Here is a 21,906-nt window from a genome sequence, read left to right as displayed (position 1 = left end):
TCCAAAAATACTATGCCACGTAGATTTTAAAATATTGTTTAAATATGCTTATCATGCATAGACTAAATTAATATAAAGATTTCATCATTTGGCTCATATAATAATTGTATGAATAACTTATGATGCATATTTAAAAACTCGTGTGTTGATTAATAATAACCAATAAATTGTTATGTAAATGTAATTGCTATGCAATAAATAATAATACAAGATATATTACTTAAAGATGTTTATTACTTAAAGAACATATCTTATATTTAATCTTTTTATTTGAGCAATACATGTATAATATAAAAAATTATAAATTTTAAATCCATTTTAGACACTATTTTATATTAACTTGCTCGAAAATAAAGTATTTCGACCAATATTATATTTTGAAAGCATATTGATATATTAATAATTACATGCATGGTGCATTTTATATTTTTCTAACAATAATTTTCTTGCCATCAAATACACTAAACAAACACAATTAAGTCACATTTGCTATTAAAATTAATTCATAGCATACTAAAAGACCTTTCATCATTAGTAATATATCACACATATTCACAATTAAGCCAACACTTGACTATCACTTTTAGATCAGACTTTAAAAATTCTTCAATTTGATAATATGCCTACAAAAATAATTCAAATTTTAAAATTAATTTTAATTTTTTAGACTTTATTTTTTTAATAAAATAATTTCTAAATACAACTTCAATTTAAAAATCTCAACCTCAAAAAATTCATTGTTTAAATCTTAATTTTGAAATTAAAATATTTAATCAAAGGAAAAGATGTTTTATTTTGTCGTCATATTATATTAGTAGAAAATTTACAATTTACAAGTAGCAAAGTTGTTGGCGTTACAAAAGGCTAAAAAAAGGTCAAGAGTAAAGCAAGTAAGCAATTTAAGCTTTTATCCAAACAAAAAACAACAAAAATAGTATTACTGTATTACAGATCATTCTAGATTTTTTCAATTTTATATATGCGGTTGATGATTTTCAATTCTACAAATTCAGCTAGGGTTTCTAAATTCAAACTATAAACTGACAGTACAATTGAGTAGAAATTGGTGGAATTGTGAATTGTAATTGCGCCGATTGGATTCGGTCAGTGTTACAAATGGATACTGGCTCATCGCCGGAGTCGGATACGCTCACTCCGATGGAGCGTATTCTTAAGGTAATCGATTTTTTATTCTTCATAGTTTGTATCAGTTTGCAAGTATAGCATTTGATCTTTTTTTTTTTTGAAAAAAATCTGCTTTTTTTATGATGAACAAATAAAAAATGTTTTTTTGGGGGTTTCAGATTTTGTTTTTGGAAGAAAGACAGTGGAATGTCTGTGTATGTGGATGGGATGGGATTTGATGGAGGCTTTGTGATTATTGTACTGTTGTTTAGCAGAATAGTTCATTTCTGTTAAAAGGAGAAGAAAAATCAATAGTAAGAGCTGAGGTGAATTTTTTAGGCATTTGTATATGTGATTTTATGTTACTTAGAGACTGCACCGTGCTTATTTTATCTGTAAGAAGAGGGATATGGATGTTGCAATATTGTTAATCCACGTAGAGGACTCTATCTATGCTAGAAGCAAGTTTTTTCTTCTTATGTCCTAGTTTTAGGTTGCTGAATGGAAGATTCAAGAATTGGTGTTTGGTGAGAAGGTAATCTCATTTGTGTAATTGGTCATAACTAATGGAACTTATTTGGCTGAAGCTGATTTACTGTTAATTTTATGTTTGAGAACTTATAGTAGTCTTGTACTTTGGAAGTTGAAGGATGGCTACACGGAGTCCAGGATTTAGGTAGCTAAAAAGAATAGTTTTATTTTTTTTGGGTGGTAATGGTGATGGTGGGGATATTCCTATGTTTGAAGAGTCTGCATGCTTTTGAGGTCATATGGAGACTTATTTTGTTTAACGTTCAATACTTTTTCTACAATGGTCTTGAAGTTTCACCAGTTATTACAACGGAAGATGGTTAAGGAGGAGAAGCTTATGTTATTGGAACAAAGAATCAGACACTTATCTATTTGGACTAGAGTATTCATAATGGTGAGTGGTACGACAATTAAAGATTCTGCTGGTGAAAATGGGTGAAGCATATCCAGTATTTGATTATTGATATGGAAAAAAGATTTTGGTGGTAAAACAAAAATTGCACGACTCCATTCTCACTATCTAAGATGTCCACCATTTAAATGATGTGGTATCTTGCATTACCTTGATTTTTGATAGTAAATTCTGCCATTTCTAGTTTTTGTACTGTGGGAGGAATATCAATGAATAAGACGAGTGAAATTGGCATGTATTCCCTTGTCCTCTTGTCAGAGGCCCATGTAATCCCTTTGATCCCTTGTTGATATTTGTATCTCTTCCCTATTTGCTCTTGGTTTAAGAAGAGGGAATAATGGATCTTGACATGTAATCCCTTGTTTTCTTTTCAGAGGCTTGACATTCTTGGAGTTCCGGCTGAGTATTTGGAACTACTACAGCCTGGTTTAGTTGCTTACGTGAAGAATAATAAGTCACAGATAGCAGAGTTGGTCCCTGCACTTTTTCCTACTAATGAGGAGGCAGTGGAGATTATTGCAGAACAACAAATACAGTCTCCAAGATCCATGGTCAGCTCAAGCGTTAATGTTAAAGATTTATTCCAAGAAAGTATGGAGTGGATACAGTGGTTGATGTTTGACGGTGAACCAAGTAGAGCTCTGGAGCAACTGGAAGACACTGGTCAGCGTGGTGTTTGTGGGGCTGTTTGGGGTAACAATGACATTGCATATCGTTGCCGTACGTGTGAGCATGATCCAACATGTGCAATATGTGTTCCATGTTTCCAGAATGGAAACCATAAGGACCACGATTACTCTATTATTTATACAGGTGGTGGTTGCTGTGATTGTGGAGATGTTACTGCATGGAAACGTGAAGGATTTTGTTCCAAACACAAAGGAGCTGAGCAGATTCAACCTCTTCCAGAAGAGTTTGCAAACTCAATGGGGCCTGTACTAGATTTATTACTGTCTTGTTGGAGAAAAAGGTTTCTATTTCCAGATAGCATCTCTGGGAGAAATCCTAGAAAAAATGATCATTCTACTGAGCTCAAAATGGTGACAGATGAGTTAACATCTGCAGTGGTAAAGATGCTATTGAAGTTCTGTAAGCATAGTGAAAGTTTGCTTAGTTTTATCTCTAGGAGAGTATCTTCTTCAGCAGGCTTACTAGATATTCTTGTGAGGGCAGAGAGGTTTATGATCATTGAAGAAAATGTCAAGAAGATTCATGAATTGCTGTTGAAATTGTTGGGTGAACCTCAATTTAAATATGAATTTGCAAAAGTATTTCTGAGCTATTATCCTACTGTTGTGAATGAGGCAACAAGTGAATGCAATGATTCAGTTTATAACAAATATCCACTACTATCAACATTCTCAGTGCAGATATTTACGGTGCCTACTTTGACCCCACGTCTTGTGAAGGAAATGAATCTTCTACCCATGCTGTTGGGATGTTTAGGGGACATATTTGCGTCTTGCGCTGGAGAAGATGGTAAATTGCAGGTAATGTTGTATGATAATTATACTAAACTAAAGAGCATTATATTATCGTGCGAAATGTGAAGTTCTGATATAAGCTTGTTTATGTACTTCTTTTTTTCCTGATAAGAAACATGTTTATATACTCGTTATAATTGTAATAGCTTGTTTCTTTATACCATCTTTCCTTCTACGTGTAGACATGTCTAAAATCTCCCTGTGTAGTTTATGTACTAAGACGGTGAACCACGGTGCGATAGTAAGAATTGCTGTTGTTTGACCAAAACTGTCATGCTACAAGCTGTGGAAAAAGCCTCCTGCAGAAATGCAACACAAGGCTGCACACAATAGATCCAATATGGTCCGATCTTTTGCTGGACCCGCAGATAAGAGGATCTTAGTGCGCCTGGCTGCCCTTTAGCTTATGTTACTAAATAGGCTGGTCTTTGTTCTTGGATGGAGATGTATGTATGATTCTTCTGTAAGATTTTGTATATTTGGTGTAGACTTCTTCTGCTATCTCCACATATAACTGCTCTGACTTTTCCTATGCACAGATAGATTAAGCTATTAATTACGTCAAATGTAAAAGCTGGAAATGAAGTCATAATGCTCAATTGCCTTTAATAAGTTGGAATCCGAATACATAAAATTGTTTTAGTTTCTGCAATATGTAGACAAGTGCATGAAATGAAGGCCATTAATTCCTGCACATGAATTTGTTTTCATTTTATTTGAACAGAATAACCTTGGATGGCCAAGTTTGGTTTTTTATCTCCTATTTATTAATTGACCTAATGATCAAACGCGATTTCTTTGCTTTGCTCTTTTTTTCCTTCTTTGGATCAGCTGCACAACTCGACTAACCTCATACTTCCACTAGTTCTCAAGCTGGTCTATTACGTAACAAATTCTTTTTTATCTAGGGAGTTTCTTTTTGTTAAATGCGTTGATCTCTATCTGTTGGTATCACACTAATTTTTGGAAACTTTATATCCACCTGAAAGAACAAAACACAATAAAGTGAAAGAGAAAGAGAACAAGAGTCCTATTATCTTTGTCGGACCTCGCCAGAGAATCACAATCGATGAAATAGTCCACTATACCAAATCTACCTCAAGAAAAAGAAAAAGTTTTTAAAAAGAATATCTTATGAAAACCAAGAAGGAAAAAAAAGTGGAAGAAGAACAAGGCGTGCGTAGAGTGTAGACTGTAGACCATAGGTAATTTTTTTTATTTAATTTTGTTGAAAATTAGTTTTTCTTCTTATACTTTATTTTCAAATTAGTATTTTACACCTAAATGCCACATTTTCCTTTTTAATTAATCATCATGCCATGTTATCCACAAGTGTATTACACACACTTCAAATTTTAGTTGATTGTAAAAAAATGTCAAAATGACACAGTGCCCTACTTGAGGTGTCTAAGTGAAAGTTGGCGCCAACTTTATGGGCTGTCGATGGGTTCCGTCTTTTATTTTGATATACGTTTATCAAGTATTTATTAATACGAGGAATATCAACCTTAGAGTGACTTTCTTACTAAAGATCAGGCAGATAGAAAAAATCATGTTGCTTTTTGCCTATGTTGGGATTCAAAGTGGTCTTCATTCTAACTGTATCAACTGTTGGTGACACTGTTGGCTGTGAAATTTCTTATTTGTTTCAATGGTACAGGCAAATAAAAGCAATACAAGCTAGTATTTAACTTATCAACTGCAAGTTCTTATGAAATAGGAGTTTTTTCAATGGGCCATCATATATTTCCCAAGGTCAAATGCTCTTTAGTGCTATGTGTTTGAATGTGAATAATTATGTTTGGTGTAAGTTTAGTTTGACGATTTACTGTTTAATGAGTTTTCTGAAGCACTCCTTTGTCAGATTATTCACCATTGGGGTTTCTGATGTTCTTTATTAGCCTATAGAATATTCTTCTATATTTTGTTTGGAGAGACGCATGACTGATTGACCAAGAGGAATTTTCAAGTGCCCGCCTCTTGGTCTTATTCTTGTTTGTAACATAGTAAATGTGTTGATGCCTGATGGCTATGCCTAGCAGGTCATCTGAGCATATATTGCTCTTGATGTAGTTTAAATAGAAGTTAATTGATGATTGGTGTATGACTTCAACTCAAGAGAAATAATGAAGAAAAAAGGTGCATGCTTGTAAACCTACCAGTTTCATAAAAAAGAGAAGGTGCATGCTTGATGAAGGTGACATAGTTTTCTTTGAGAGAAAATGTGCGTGCTTGCAGATGCTTAGCTTTGCTTCTTTTCTTGGGCTTACTTCCACCAATCAAAGAAGAATGCACATCTGAAATATATGAATATTTGATATGAATTTTGTTTTTGTAGGGCCTCCGGCTTTTGCAAATGAACAACTAGTTTTTTTTTTAATTTTATATTTTTAAATAATTTATTTGATAGTTCTATTCAGCTGTGATATAACTGGTTTTGTTTGATTTTTTGCTCGTTCTACCTGACTTTTATGGTCTTGTCAGTAGACTTTAATCGTTAGTGGTATTACCATATTTATGAATTGCCAGTCGTTGGTTTGCTAAGGTTTGCTTGGTTATTCAGGTCATGAAATGGTCAAATTTGTATGAAACTACTCTCCGTGTGGTTGAAGACATCCGATTTGTCATGAGTCATTCTGTTGTACCTAGATATGTAACTCATGAACGACGAGATATATTGAGAACATGGATGAAACTATTGGCTTTCGTGCAAGGAGCGAACCCACAAAAAAGAGAAACTGGCATTCATGTAGAAGAAGAGAATGAAAATATGCATTTGCCTTTTGTTTTGGGTCATTCTATTGCAAATATTCACTCACTTTTGGTAAGTGGTGCTTTCTCTACGAGTAGTACTGAAGATGGTGCCGATGCTTTCTTCAACACACACAGAGAGGATTTTGAAGACCAAGATAGCCAAAGACATGCAAAAGTGGGAAGGCTATCACAGGAAAGTTCTGTATGCAGTATGGCTGGGAGGAGTCCATTAGAACATGCATCCAGGGTTCTTGAAGTACATTATGATAGTTCTCCAATATCATCATCTGTTTTATGCTTAACATTTGAGTGCCTGAGGGCCATTGAAAATTGGCTGATAGTTGATAACACTTCGGGACCTCTCCTTCACATATTATGTCCGAAAACAAGTTCTACTCCCGGCAATAATTTCTCTGTGTTGAAAAAAACACTCTCAAAGTTTAGAAGAGGCAGAGAAATGTTTAAATCTCAGAGTCCTCCTTCAAATGACGTTAGACTCGTGACTTCTGCTGAAGGTTATAATAAACAATACTCTAATCCTTCCCTGAATGGTCGGACTATCTTGGATTCTGGCCTGGGTTCGGGCCAAGAACCAGCTTGTCTTGGTGGTCATGATGACAGTATGCTGGAAGGAGATAATGCATCTGAATTAGGAGAACTGCGGTTGCTGAGTTTGTCTGATTGGCCTGATATAGTATATAAAGTTAGTCTGCAGGATATATCAGTTCACAATCCGTTGCAGCGATTACTTTCAATGGTTTTACAGAAGGCACTAGGCAAATGCTATGGGGAGAATGCACAACCAGTTGCTAGTTCTGCTAAGTTGTCATCTTCTGTCCATTATGACTTTTTTGGCCATATTTTGGGAGTCTACCACCCACAGGGTTTTTCTGCCTTCATTATGGAACATGCACTTCGGATTAGGGTGTTTTGTGCTCAGGTTTATGCTGGAATGTGGCGTAGGAATGGTGATTCTGCTATATTATCCTGTGAGTGGTATCGCTCTGTCCGCTGGTATGTATACAGTTAAATGTGCAGTCTTTATTCATGGCTCTATGATGACAATAGTGAAAATTTTTGTTATGCTAACAGATATGAGATTTAATCTTCAATATTCCTTTGGATATTACTAAGCCAATATCTTTCTAAACATTTTATGCAGGTCTGAGCAGGGTCTGGAGCTTGACCTCTTTCTGCTACAATGCTGTGCTGCACTAGCACCAGCTGATTTATATATCAGTAGAATTTTAGAACGTTTTGAGTTATCAAATTACCTCTCGTTCAATCTTGAACGTCCTAGTGAGTATGTGATTCACATTTCCTTTTTACTTTCATCAACGACTTCCATTTTCATCCACTATGTGATTGCTTCCACGGATAAAGTATAAAACACTATTTTCTTTAATTTGATGATGTATGTATACCATCATTACATAAGGGATGCTCTTGACACTTAGATTGATCATTGTCAGAATAATTCTGTTCCATAACTTGTAATTAATTGTGCAACGGTAATCTTTGTGATTAGTACTGGCTTTGTCAATCAGTCTTTTTGATTGATATACACGTTCACCTATATTAAAAGTGGTTAAATCCTTCTAGAAAGAAATCCTTGATAAATTACATCTTCCTGACACTTTAATGCAGCAATTCCATTTTGAAAAAGAGTGAGAAATATCGATGATTTTATATATTTGAGTTCTTTTATGAAGTTTTTCTCTTTAGAATACATTATTCTGATGCCTTTCCTATTAATATTTATAGGACATGCACACGTTACTTAGGTATATTTGTTCTTTCCAGAATTTTTTATATTTTCTTACTGGTACTTAAATAAAATCTTCTCTGACAACAAAACAAAATAACCTAGGAAATGATAGAAGTCGTTGTCGTGCCACTGCTCTTGTTAAAACTTGTAAGTTTTATAGCTCGACTGGAGCCAAAGATGTTAAACTGTGTCCTATTTCATGGCAGAGGTGTCTGCACAATCCTGAAATTTAAAACAAATAAGATAAAAAGAAGATTAGACAATAGCTAGGCCCTAAGGACATACATGTTATAAGTACATTCTCCTTTGAAGTGTGTGTGGTGGGGTGGGGGGAGGAGGTAGACATTGAACATTTACTTGATATTAATATAAAAAAAATGTGATACATGAAGGAACGGGACATGATAATGTACCTTGAATGCTATGTTTTAGTAGGTGACTCTTTACAGTCTGCGTTCTTCTCTAAGAAGTTTTTAAATCATGCCTGTAGAGATCATTATACATGTTTGGAAAAATCATAGATCTAGTAATGAGTTTAACATCTACGAGTTGCATCATCCTTAAACAGTCACATGACTTTGACGATCTAATAAAAAAAAGGAACTTCTTTTAAGATAGTTTGCTGCAGGGTTTTTGTTTGCCTGAAAATAACTGGGGTTTGGGTTCGTAGAGGATTTTTTAGTTGCTACTTGCTACTATATACTTTCTTTGAGATGATTGATAGTCTTTCCATTGAGCTATTTCTGACATGGGCATAAATTGGCTAATATGCTTACGGTTAGCTAGAGTTAGAAGATCTGATTCGGATCATAAAGATCTGCATTGTATATTTTGATTGGCAGTGTACCTTGTTGTATATGTTCAGGATTGATAATATGTGATGCTTTGGAACCTCACAGGTATATTTCCCATGCATCTACTACTTGCTCTGTCTAATACAATTCACTGTTTTCTCTAGGTACGAACCTGCTTTAGTTCAAGAGATGCTTACTCTTATTATTCAAATATTGAAAGAACGACGGTTTTGTGGGCTAACCTCGAGTGAATGTTTGCAAAGAGAATTAGTATATAGACTATCAATTGGTGATGCCACTCATAGTCAGCTGGTGAAGTCTCTTCCTCGCGACCTGTCCAAGATTGATAAATTTCAGGAAGTTTTGGACAAAATCGCAATTTATTCAAATCCATCTGGCATGAACCAGGTTTATTTCTGATATTTGGTTCATACTTAATCCTTGTACATTTCTAAGGGAAATCAATTTGATCATTTTTCGTCCTGTGATATTTCCCAATTCCTTATCTATCACAGGGTATGTACAAATTGCGATTGCCCTATTGGAAGGAACTGGATCTTTACCATCCTCGTTGGAATTCGAGGGATTTGCAAGTAGCCGAAGAGAGATATATGCGTTTCTGTAATGCATCGGCATTGACCACTCAGCTTCCAGGATGGAGCAAGATTTATCCACCACTTGGTCGTATAGCTGAAGTAGCTACCTGTAGGACAGTCCTCCAAATTGTCCGTGCTGTTGTATCATATGCTGTGTTTTCTGATGCATCAAATGCTTCATGTGCTCCAGATGGTGTTCTGTTAAGAGCACTGCATTTGCTGTCATTAGCATTGGATATTTGTCATGCACATAGGGAATCTGGTGAACATAGTTGCTCTAACGGAGATGTTATTCCAATTTTAGCTCTAGCTTGTGAAGAAATATCAGTGGGTAAATTTGGTGATCAGAGCTTGCTATCTCTTCTCGTGTTGTTAATGAGGAAACACAAGAAAGAAAATTACTTTGTGGAGGCTGGAATGCTTAACCTCTTATCTTTGGTTGAAAGTGTTCTGAAGAAATTTGCTGAACTGCAACCTGAATGCATGAAAAAATTGCAAGATCTTGCTCCAGATGTGGTCAATCAGTTATCTCGATCCTTTCCAGCTGGTGATATGAATAGCTTCAAATCAGTTTCAGATAGTGATAAGCATAAGGCTAAAGCTCGAGAGAGACAAGCTGCTATGCTGGTGAGATTACACAAGAGTAATTAATGATTTGTTGTTCAATAATTTGCTAAATACGGATAATCTATTTTTTGCTCTCTAGACAATCAATCTTAAGTTGTTCATTTTGCTGCTATGTTGTGTTTGTCTGTTAGCTATGTATCTTAAGACTTGAAAAGTGGAGATTCCTTATTTGGCATACAATAAGGGAGGGATAGCCTAATGGTAAAGACCGGCATCTGACCATAAGATTTCGGGTTCGAGTCACCATAGGCACAAAATGGGAAACATGCAACCGTTGGATTTCTAGGTAGAGGGTTTGGGGTTGTGGTCTGTACCAAATAAAAACAATTATCCATATCCGGACAGGTTTTGGCATTCTCCATGTGTAAAATTTATAAGCATGTAATGTTGAAACAAAAGTGTGTGGGAGCTGCCCCGCTTAGACTCGAGAGAGTGCAAGGATATATCCTAGGATGACCAACTTTTTTTTTTTTGAAAACAGAGTTCTAATGTCAAGGTAACATTATCTTGGATAAGAACAGAGAATAAGGAAATAAGTAGAATTTATGTAGAAACAAATGATTAGAAAGGTTAACATAGGTGGTAGTCCTCCATCTACTTATACATACAAGTGGAGTCCATATTATTCACATGAAAATAAATAAATAAATAATTGGAGGACTAGTCAATTTCGTCCGATCTAGCAGAATTTTTTGGTACAATTCCAGTTCAAGAAAAAATCATGTGTTCATTTTTAAAATCATTTTTTTCCTTATAGGCAGCATTGGATGAAACCATGCTTGGTATAAAATTCTTTATATGACAGAGAAGAGTGATGTTACTGTAATGAAAATAGTAGGGTAAAGTGTAAACTACGTTGATCTGTCCTCTAGTTTGTTACTATCACATAAATATACTCTCTATTGTGTAAAATCACATACTTCCCCGTTGATGACTCTTGGCTGGTGGAGTTAAATTTGAGTCTATTGACTCCATTATGCCTTACCTGGACTATAGGCATATTAATTTTCAAGTAAAATGATAAGCTACAAATTCAGCAGTTGATTAATGAAGGTATCCATTTTCTTTACTCAGAATGCTTATATTAATATTTGTGTCTCAACAAATGAAATTACAATGACAAGTGAAAATAATACAACTTATTCTAGATGAAATGGTATGCCTACTTAAAAGTATTTACTGAGCTATGGGTGGGGGTTGGGGAATCAGCTGAAAACATTGGAGATATTCTCACCAATCTCTCGGATGTAGATCGAAACTTGTTGATTGAGAGTATTCTTCCACTCTCAGTCTCAGGTTGAACACCCCCCCCCCCCCCCCCCCTTTTTTTTTTGGGTATATTAGTAGTAAATGGACTCCACTACTTAACTGTGGAAGTGACCCCTAATTACAATATGACATGCACAGATGCCCTTTCCATGTTATATCTTCTTACAAGGAATCTAGAAAGTTTGAAGTTCAAATCCTAGTGGAAGAAAAAATTACACTTGGTGATTTGTTCCCATCTTTCCAAGCTTTGGTGGACAAAGTTATCTGTTACTGGTAGTAATGGAAGTTAGCAAACAGGAACCCATAGAATTAACGCTTCTGGCTAGGATACCATGGTTATTAAAAAAAAGGTTCTGCCTCACTGGTTGCTGAGGCAATAAACCTATTCCATCCACATGAAGTAGGATACATAACTTTATCCTGCAATACATCAAGGCATATACACGGGAGAAGGAGGATTCTGAACATCAAACTCTACCTTTTTAGTGTTATCACAACCACATAATTTAATTAACAGAAACTCTCCCAGACTGCACAAAACATTAGAATTTTATTGCAAACAGGTAACTGTAATTATTAAAAAATATGATTGCATATAACCTCCTCCATGTTTCCCTAGAAAAGGTGTAATGCATAACTGTGTCTATGACTTGCTGCTTTATCCACCAGCTAAGGTAATGCTAGAACAATATCTTTCCCCGTGATATCTCGAACAAATTACTAGTCATAAGTCTAACGTGGAAATTGGAGATCAGAATTAAATACGAGGAAAATATTATTCTGGATAAGCACCCAATGGTGTGGCTTTTGTAGTCCATGGAGTTGGAGAACCATGAGGTCACATTTTGAAGTTCAAACAGAGGCAAAAATGCTAAATGATTTCCTTCCATCAATGGTGTGCAGAGTTACTCAGTACCTAATGGAATACTCAAGGTGCACAAGTTAGCCGAGCACCACTGTCAATAAGAAAAGAATAAATTATTGTTCCAGATAAAGGTAGATAGTTGGTACCTGTTTGAACCTACAACATTGCCAAATATGGTGACGAACATGTAGAAATGCATCTGACCTCATACAAAAGCTCGTCGGCACTAAAAAGAATGATGTGCTGCAATGTAGTTTTCTCCCTAAAGTTGAAGCTAGCCTGCTTTTCCCTCTGTAATTAGAAGCGTAAGTTAGAAAGTTTTGTTTTAACATATCATATATTTAGAATGTTACTTGTTTCATTGTCATTATAAATACTTTAAATTGTACTATGTTGCCACCATAGTAGAACCAGAGAAAATTTAATCCTTCTGTTTTCAGTTGATAATACTAGGAGAGTCTTGTTTGACTCTGTCACTTTCTCAATGTATTCCATGTCTAATTTACAGGAGAAGATGAGGGTTCAACAATCCAAGTTTTTAGCAAGCATTGATTCCAAAACAGATGTTGCCGCAGATGATTCTAAACACGGCAAAGACTTATGCGATTCAGATGGTAGACCTAGATCTGAAGAGGCTACTCCTGTTATCTGCTCTCTTTGCCGTGATCCAAATTCTAGAAGTCCTGTATCTTACCTAATTCTTCTTCAGGTAGGTGGCTCTATTTATGTGTTGCTATCAATTTTTTCTGCTTGGATATGACTGGTGATTTATCTGATTATATTGAACTTTAATTTATCCCCTGATAAGTGGAATAACAGTTATTTCATCTTGATTCCTGAAATAAGAAATCCAGGCTTCTCAGTTGCACCAACAGAGGTCCTCCTTCATGGGAACAAACTCGCCGCCCTGGGAAAGAGCCCACGTCTTGTGCCAAACATGTGCCAAACATTTCATCTGAAAGGAGCAATCTTTCAAGAAGTTCAGAAATTACTTCATCATCTTGTTTAATGCAATTAATCCAAAATAAAGTAAATGAGTTTGCTTTAGAAGGACAACCTAAGGAAGTGGAAGCATTTCTGGAATATATCAAGGAAAAATTCCCCTCAATGAAGAACATTCAACCCTCTTGCGCATCAAGCACTGTAAAGAAAAAGACATCCTCTTCCTTCGAGATGCTAGAAGAACACATGTACTCGTTGATTTGGGAAGAAATGGATGCTAATTCATGGAACTGGGATCTTTTAAAAAATGATAGGAAACTATCAGCTTTGGGTGATAATGGGAGTGCTGAGTCACTTCTGCTTGGAAGATACATTTCTGCTCTTTCAAGAGAATGTAGTCCTTCTGCATCAACGAATAGCCGCAAGGCACAATTGGAGTCAAGTATGCTGCTTCCAACATACAATGGATTTGGTCCATCAGATTGTGATGGAATATATCTTTCATCCTGTGGGCATGCTGTGCATCAGGGATGTCTTGACCGCTATTTATCTTCACTAAAGGAAAGGTATTAATTTCTTAACTCAAAAGAGGGTGCGTTGCCTTGAAGCTTTAGTTTTAATTCATTCCTTTTGTTTTTGTACTTCTGAGACCGTCTTGTTTGACCATTGAAGTGAATGTCTTAAGCCAATATCAATTTTTGTGATTTGGTGGAATTCTCTTTTCTTTATAGTAGGGTTGTTTTCTTTTACTGACCATGTATTTAGACTACTTTATTCTAGTTTTTCCTTCTCAAACTTAAATAGGTTTCTTGGGACTTCCTATTTGGATGTGTTATTGTGTTCCATAGTAAGCCTTCCCTCCGATTCTGCAAGTTTAGGGAAGTAACTGTCTCATATCTTTTATGCAGATATACCAGACAAATTGTTTTCGAAGGGGGTCATATTGTTGATCCTGATCAGGTAAAAAACCTCCATTCTAGTCTTACTCTCTGCTTTCTGATGGAGTTGATACTAAATTATGTTGTCATTTTTGCTGTTTTTCAGGGGGAGTTTCTCTGTCCTGTATGCCGTGGACTTGCTAACTCAGTTCTGCCAGCATTACCTGCCGAAACTAAAAGGTCAACACCGTCTCTTTCAACTGATCCATCAGATGCTGTAGGCCTTCCAACGCTTCGTTTTCAAGAAGTTTTATTTCTCCTGCAAAGTGCAGCTGATGTTGCTGGAAGTAGAGAGATTTTACAGAGTCTTCCAGTGCAGCAATTCGGGCAGATGAGAGTAAATCTTGATTATGTGGTTCGGATATTGTGTGAAATGTATTTTCCGGACAAGGATAAGATTTCAGAATCTGGTAGGCTTAGTCACTCTCTGATTTTGTTTGACACACTCAAGTACTCCCTTATATCGACAGAAATTGCTGCTCGATCTGGGAATACTTCTTTAGCTCCAAACTACAGCCTTGGTGCTCTGTACAAAGAACTCAAATCTACAAACTGTTTTATATTAGCCTTATTACTAAGCATTGTACAAAGCACACGGTCAAAGGACTCACTTACTGTCCTGTTGAGGTTAAGAGGAATTCAGCTGTTTGTGAAGTCTATATGCTCAGACATTTCTGCAGATGAGTATCCAGATAGTCCTATTGTTGGAGGTACGGTTCCTCCTCCATTAGTTGCTTTTGTGCTTCAATTATTTTGTTAATGATAAAACTTAAGATTCTGGAAACATGGATATAGTGGTAATCGATGTCAGGGGAATGTAGAAGCAGTTTATGATTGTTGGGGTGCTTTGCAGGTAATATGCAAGACATCTTGGAATTTTCTGAGACGGAATTACAGTACCCTGATATTCAGTTCTGGAAACGATGCTCTGATCCAGTTCTTGCACATGATGCTTTTTCATCATTAACGTGGGTGTTATATTGCCTCCCATGCCAATTTTTGTCGTGCGAGAAATCATTCCTGTGTCTTGTTCATCTTTTCTATGTTGTCACTATTACTCAGGTTACCACATATTTTCTTTGTTCAATCATTGTATCTACTACTAATTAGTGTGTTTTTGGTTGAAGGTGCTAAATTATTGTTTTTTCTTTTCAGATTGTAATTACCTATAGTAGAAAGCTTCAAAGTAGTTTATCTATGTCAGGATGTAGTGATTCTCTAGTTACTGACATCTATAGAATAATTGCGGAAAATGGAGTGGCTTACAAAGATTTTGATTCTAATCATATTGAAACACATGATGTCAAAGATGCAATCCGTAGCCTGAGTTTTCCTTATTTAAGAAGATGCGCATTGTTGTGGAAATTGGTTCGTTCTTCTGTATCAGCACCATTTAGTGGCGGCAGTAACATATTAGATGGATTACCATATTCAATGGGTGAAACAATGGAATGTGGGGGAAACATACCAGTTGAGTTCAATGAGATTGAAAAGTTGGAGAAGTTATTTAAGATTCCCCCACTTGATGATGTTATTAGTGATGAAACAGTACGTTTTGTGGTTCCAAGTTGGCTGCGTCGTTTCTCCAAGCAGTTTGAAGCTCGCATGTTGAATGGTGCTATGTATTCTAGCCCTGCAGTTCCATTTAAACTGATGCTTTTGCCTCATCTTTACCAGGACCTCCTACAGAGGTTGGTTATTTACATGCATAAGTATTGTATTTGACTTGTCTGCTATATTCGTAATAATATCCAATTTGTCTACTATCTTTGTATAACCATTGAATGTTTTTGGATACGTTGGTGCTACTATAAGGTATATTAAACAAAATTGTCCAGACTGTGGAGTTGTTTTGGAGGAGCCGGCATTGTGCTTATTGTGTGGTAGACTCTGCTCTCCGAATTGGAAGCCATGCTGCAGGTTCAAGTGCATCTTTTTTTCTTCTGATAGTCCTTTTAATTATGTCTGACATATTTGATTTCGCCAGGGAAAGTGGGTGCCAAACACATGCAATGGCATGTGGAGCGGGTACTGGGGTGTTCTTATTAATCAAAGTAAATGGCATTTGCTTTTTGCTCTTGTATTTGTCTTGATCTTTTTGATGCAATACCGTCTTTTAGGACAAGTAGAATGACTTTTACTTATCCTTTCACTACAGAAAACGACAGTGTTACTTCAAAGATCTGCTCGTCAGGCATCATGGCCTTCCCCATACTTAGATGCATTTGGTGAAGAGGTAAGTCAGTGCTTTAGCTATCTTTGCATGGTATGAAAGGGGTTTGGATTGCAGAAGATTTGTGTTTGGTTGACAAAAATTTTGTTCGTAATTTTCTAAGAATATGAGAATGGGAAAAGCAGGTCGAAATCACTGAGAGTCTCAAGAACGTCCTTCCAAATTGGAGTCAATTCAATAAGGCACTGGATTTGTTTTCCCTGTTTTGCTCCACAAACTGAAAGTAGAGTTGGAACTGGTCATAGATGGTTCCTCTTTGTAGGTATCTGCTGACAAATCATTTTTCATAATTGACCATAACACGTCTCCCCTCATCATCTCCTTTCCCTTCCATCTTCAGCAATGCCAACCCCTCTGCCTTCCCTCTTGGCATTCTACTTCCTCTCCAACCCACAACCCTAAAATGCGACCCAACATCCATCTTCTTTTGTTATTTCTCTCTGTGTCGCCAATGAATATATCAACTTTTGTTTTGGGGTGGGGGATCTATCTTAGAGCAGAATAGCAAACTTCGCTTTATGTGTAGGTAGCCAGCCATATCTTGTTTCAAATTTCACTCGAAGGCCAAGGCAGTGGAGCAACAATTATTGTGCTTTTACATTTTCTTCCAGCTTTTCCTTTTTGGTGTGATGCTAGATCTTAGGTATACGTGTCGTGAAGAATGAGAAAAGTGATTTTTTTTACAAGAAGATGGTTGGATACTCTCTAACACTCCAAACAAGTTCCCACAAACCCTATGGAAAAAACCAACAAAAAATTTGAAATGTAAAATTCTCTGTTAACTTGATATGTAAAAGATTCTAATTGAGAATCCTTTGAATTCGGTGATTCTTGAAGCCCTAATTAGACCTCATAGTCGGTTGGATATGTATATTCTTTTTTTAATTGCTTCTAATTTGAAATTTGCTATAAAGTGGGCAGGCAATCAGGCAATCCAGTTTGTGTTTTGAATTCAATTTTGGAATTTGAATTGTGGGGTCATGTATTTATTTTGAGTTATAGCTAAATCCTCAAATTGTTTTTGAAAGCCACCTAATGGCCATCTTGCTACCTTGATAATCAGTTCTGTAAGGTTTTATTTGTCAAGAAAGGTGTTTGGTGTGTGTGTGTTTCGGGGGGGGGGGGGGTTCAATGATTCATTCCACCCCTTCGTATTTTTCTCACGAGCTAACAGTAGTTTACTTTTTTGTCACATACTTTTATATCATTATGCACACGTAGATTGTACAGTGAAAAATATATAATTATGTTACTTTTAAAAGAGTTTATACTTCCTAGAACAACAGTGAAGTTTAGTTTCTATTTTGAAGTTTGCCGGCTATTTTGAGCCCCCGAGCTCAAAATGTGAAACAATTACAATACATGCTTTTATATAAGAAATGTTGCTTTTCAAAATAGCACAATGTAGAAGTCAAAATGTGAAACAATTACAATAGGTGCTTTTATATAGATAAACATTGCTTTTAAAAATAGCACAACGTAGAAGTTTAGTTTCTATTATGAAGTTTGCTGGCTATCTCGAACCCCAAGCTCAAAATCTGAAATAACTAAAATAGGTACCTTTTATTTGAGAAATGTTGCTAGATAAGGTTCTTTATATCCACAAATCGTCCTCTACTTTTTTTTATTTTGAATACTTATTTATAGTTTTATATTTTGAGTTAAGAAGTGAAGAAAATTGGCCCGGGTCAAGTTTATTTTAGGAATGTCGTTAGAGTTTCCAATTTGTGACTGTCCAACTTAATCTGTTTTGAAATGTTTCTTAGGATCTGATGGATAGTGGTTACTTTGCTTCTGCTTTGTATTTCCTTATTTTTGTGTGTCAAATTAATTTTTTAATCCTTGTCGAGACTGGTGTGGTAGACATACATGCACAGTGCTATAGTCTTTGGTTATCCATTTAAATCTTAAAACTCTCTTTATACATGCAGGATTCTGGAATGAATCGTGGAAAGCCATTGTACCTAAATGAGGAACGCTATGCAGCCTTAACTCATATGGTATAGAAAAGAACTTTGCATAATTTACTGCTGCTGTGACTGAATATCTCTTATTGTGCTATTTGTTAGGTGGTATGATTAATGTCATTTGAGGTAAAAACAAGAGAAGGGGGTAAAGAGAAATGCTAATGATCTCTGGAGGAATAGAAAGTAGAGATTCTTCTTTCTCTGATTGTCTTGGGTTAAATGGAAAAATGCTTACAGGCATGGAAAAAAGTAGTATGGCTTACAAATCTATGGTTAATGATATACTCCATGTGCATCTTTGAGCTTTTAAATGTCTTAAAGAGTGCAACCAGTGAGCCACTGCTTATGGTACCTCCTTGCTTAGACCGTTAAAGGCTCTTTTACCAATATATATATATTATGTCTATATATCCCATCGGTCCCATTTTATGTGAAACTCTTTCCTTTTGTCATTTGTTCTAGTAAGAATGACACTTTCCTGTATTTAGAAACAATTTTTTGAAGCTTTACATTTTACCATTAGTGAAATAATTTATAGAAACAATTTAAATTGAAACTTTCACTTACTCTTAATGAAATGATTCATAGCCACATATATCTGTGACATGTTACATTACCAGTTCTCCAAACAAAATAATCCGTGACATGTTCTAGACCACAAGTTCCAAAAGTTCTTTTCTTAAACTCCATGCACAGTCAAACACTATCACATAAGTTGGGATGGTGGGAGTATCATTTACGGAAAATTGAGCAGGTACGAGCCATTTTTTCCCTTTTGCAAAATTCATGGTTCCTTACTCAAACGTGCCTAACCTAAGCTTATTGTAATTGCATGTCCTGCACTATGTTGTCTTCTTATAGCTTTTACTTTTCTTATTCCCCTTCATGGTATTAATTGTCTTCTTCTTTGATGTTAGTTACTATCTTGATTATCTTTAAATAACAAGGAAGTTTTGTTCCTGTCTTCTGAAATCTGAACAAGCATAACTATTGCTTTTAAATAAGGCGTTGTAATCTGAGAAACACAATTATCTTTATTACGTAGCTCTAGTCGTAGCAATTTGTTGATTTGCTTGAACGGACATTTTAGGTGGCTTCTCATGGACTAGATAGGAGTCCAAAGGTGCTTCATCAAACAAATATCGGCAACTTTTTCGTGCTTTAGCTCGACTTTATTCATAAGGTTTGGTAAAGGTTAGTTCAAGATTGCCAGATTCTCTATATATGTCATCACTTACTGACAGGTAGTTTATCTTTTTACCTTATTTGGACGCATGCAGGTTAACTAGGCCCATGGAATTCGTCTAAGATGATAAGAAAGTTATCAACTGTCCAGTCCCGAGTTTTGACTCAGACACAGCATGTTCAATGTTCCGCTATCTGCTATTATTCAATGTACAGATTATTAAGGTTTGTCTGTAATTTCTTTGTTTTATTCTGATAATTTATTTTCTGGTTTAGATAAAGTGCAATGCAAATAGATCAGTTTCATTTGCTTGTCTTGGTGGCAGGTTATCCGGACAGTTCCTTTGTATGATTGTTCGTGATTAATGTTTCTTCAATTCCATGTTTAATTCAACTTTAATTTACTTTTCCTGATATTTCAGTTATGAGTTATCCCTGTGTTAATGAAGTGTCTGAGCTTGCTGATAAAACGTAAGATGAGTGTATTAACACCATATTTTAATGAAATGCCTAATATTTTTTAAAAATGGTTTCCAATCATTAAACTCCAGACTCGGCATCGAAATTCGGGGTGGAACCTCAAAATTTAAAATTGATCAATGAGATTTTACAATAAAAAATGCAATCTTGGGTAAGATGGGTCTGGAGTTTGGACTTTCTGCATAGTAGGGACTTCTGGCAGCTCTTTTGAAAAATTCAGGTAATAGACCAACTAGGTTCTGAATACAGGGATATTCGGCATCCTCATCTGCTAGGTTAAAGTTGTACATGATTTTAGCAAGTACTTGTGTCAGATAGTGTTTGGCAGGAGTCCCTTTTTTGTGGTTTAGTTGGTTAGAATTTGTATGTCAATTCAAGGATAAGTATTTACTCTAGTAATTCTCGAAAGTATCATCTTTGCAGGGCAAAATGTTAGATCAATTGATTTGAAGAATAGTTTATGGTTTGATGAAAGAACTGAATGTATATCCTTTCGAGGCTTTCAAATGATGACCAAAATATACATTAAAATCTATACAAATAGCATTGTCCCTGCTTTGTTTGTACTGTTCCACGTGGTGGGACACAGTTTTTTAGATTTTTAAAATTTGCAATTCATATTCAAGTGACCTTTCTCAAAAAAAAGAAGACACTTGCAATTCATATTAGAATCTTAAGTAATCCAAAGAATTGACCTGTGGAATCTGATAGATGACTGGACAACGCTGCATCAGCCCCTCTGCATGTCCTACTCCCCTTTCTAACGTAATGGTAAACATCTGAATCGCATGAGGTATTTTATTTCTTTTCACTCCCCCAAACTACCCCCCAGCTAAGTCAAAAGAATTCTAGCCTGTAGTTCTGTTATGTTAGTTACTAAAACAAGATGGCCATAATCAGTTGAATTGATTTGGAGATAAAAATGTTCTCTTATGCACTTTCCAGTTATATTTTCTGCTAATAATGTTGCTGATGAGAAGGTTCTTATTGCCATTGGCTCCCTTTGATTGTTCTCTTTTCTGCATCTCACAGGCTCCTGATCCACCCACTCATTAGTTTTTCCTGTCTTTGTTCTCCCCTCTCCTTTTTTTTCAGAAGGAAAAGGGAAAAAAACACTTTCCTTTATGGTACCGACGTTCTAGCATATAGAATCTTTTTGAATAGTTTTTACTAAAAGTATAAAACATCTCTTTGCAGAAAAGTAGGCATTGACGTCTGTGGCGGAGAAGGATTTGCTTTTACCAGAATGGGACGTTTCGGATTCCATGAAAGTTACTTTGGTGGTGGAGCGGGTGGTTTTTCGCACTTACTGTAGACATTGTGAATAAAGTGTGTTTTGATATAGTTTTGATCCATCCAATTTGTCTCCTTAGAGGTGTAAATTATAGTCTAAGCAGGCATATGATAATATGACACCCTCACCCCCACTCCCACCCTCACCCTCACCCTCACCCTCACCCCCACCACACACACAAAAACACAGTTCAATCTGGAGATATAAGTTGAGATCTTATCAACAATATGTTGGAAGAGCACCAAGGCTTTTGAGTTGCACTTAAATATTATCTAAGCTTACTTTTGCACTGCTCCTAACCGTTCCGTCTAGTTTATCCGCCTTCGAATTTCTGGAATTCTTAAATTATTTGTGCTCTTTGATCAGTGAAATTGCTCCTAAAATTATCTTCTGTTTGACGCTCGTTTAAACTCAAAAATCATTTAACTAACTGGGTATTCATTTCTACTAGTTCTGCCAAGAAAGGATTCAATAGTAGTGGATTTCTTTAAGAGCTAATCTTCCCCACAGGATAAAAAAGAACTGATAAATAGTTTTTTTTTGTTGAAGACCCATCTTTTCTCAACAATGGTTTTTTTTTTTTTAATCATTTAATACAATGAAGCATAATAAATGTTGGGTAGGAACAAATTTGATAAATAA

The 21,906-nt window shown here is 35.7% G+C and overlaps 1 protein-coding gene across 7 annotated transcripts; it reads left to right on the top strand.

Annotated features, from left to right (window-relative positions):
* Positions 1-834: 834 nt before the first annotated feature.
* On the top strand, positions 835-21,563 carry LOC101261865 (E3 ubiquitin-protein ligase PRT6). 7 transcript variants are annotated; one of them, XM_069290139.1, is made up of 21 exons: positions 893-1,176; positions 1,305-2,050; positions 2,443-3,558; positions 6,116-7,320; positions 7,469-7,609; positions 9,033-9,276; positions 9,384-10,091; positions 12,734-12,934; positions 13,072-13,733; positions 14,076-14,127; positions 14,212-14,815; positions 14,959-15,167; positions 15,261-15,796; positions 15,921-16,025; positions 16,093-16,159; positions 16,264-16,341; positions 18,270-18,338; positions 18,408-18,653; positions 19,396-19,499; positions 19,586-19,715; positions 21,168-21,563. In XM_069290139.1, the coding sequence occupies exons 2-18, from the start codon at positions 1,880-1,882 to the stop codon at positions 18,414-18,416; spliced, it is 6,177 nt and encodes a 2,058-aa protein (XP_069146240.1). In that variant the 5' UTR covers positions 893-1,176; positions 1,305-1,879; the 3' UTR covers positions 18,417-18,653; positions 19,396-19,499; positions 19,586-19,715; positions 21,168-21,563. The 7 variants fall into 7 exon arrangements, with proteins under 7 accessions (XP_010312287.1, XP_069146242.1, XP_069146241.1 ...); XM_010313985.4 differs by lacking the exon at positions 18,408-18,653 and having other exon boundaries at positions 835-1,176; positions 1,949-2,050; XM_069290141.1 differs by lacking the exon at positions 1,305-2,050 and having other exon boundaries at positions 839-1,176.
* Positions 21,564-21,906: the final 343 nt, after the last annotated feature.

This window comes from Solanum lycopersicum, chromosome 10 (assembly GCF_036512215.1).
Source record: "Solanum lycopersicum chromosome 10, SLM_r2.1".
NCBI classification, from domain to species: Eukaryota; Viridiplantae; Streptophyta; class Magnoliopsida; order Solanales; family Solanaceae; genus Solanum; species Solanum lycopersicum.
Note: the sequence above shows the minus strand (reverse complement) of the source record. Positions and strands in the feature narration are given on the sequence as shown.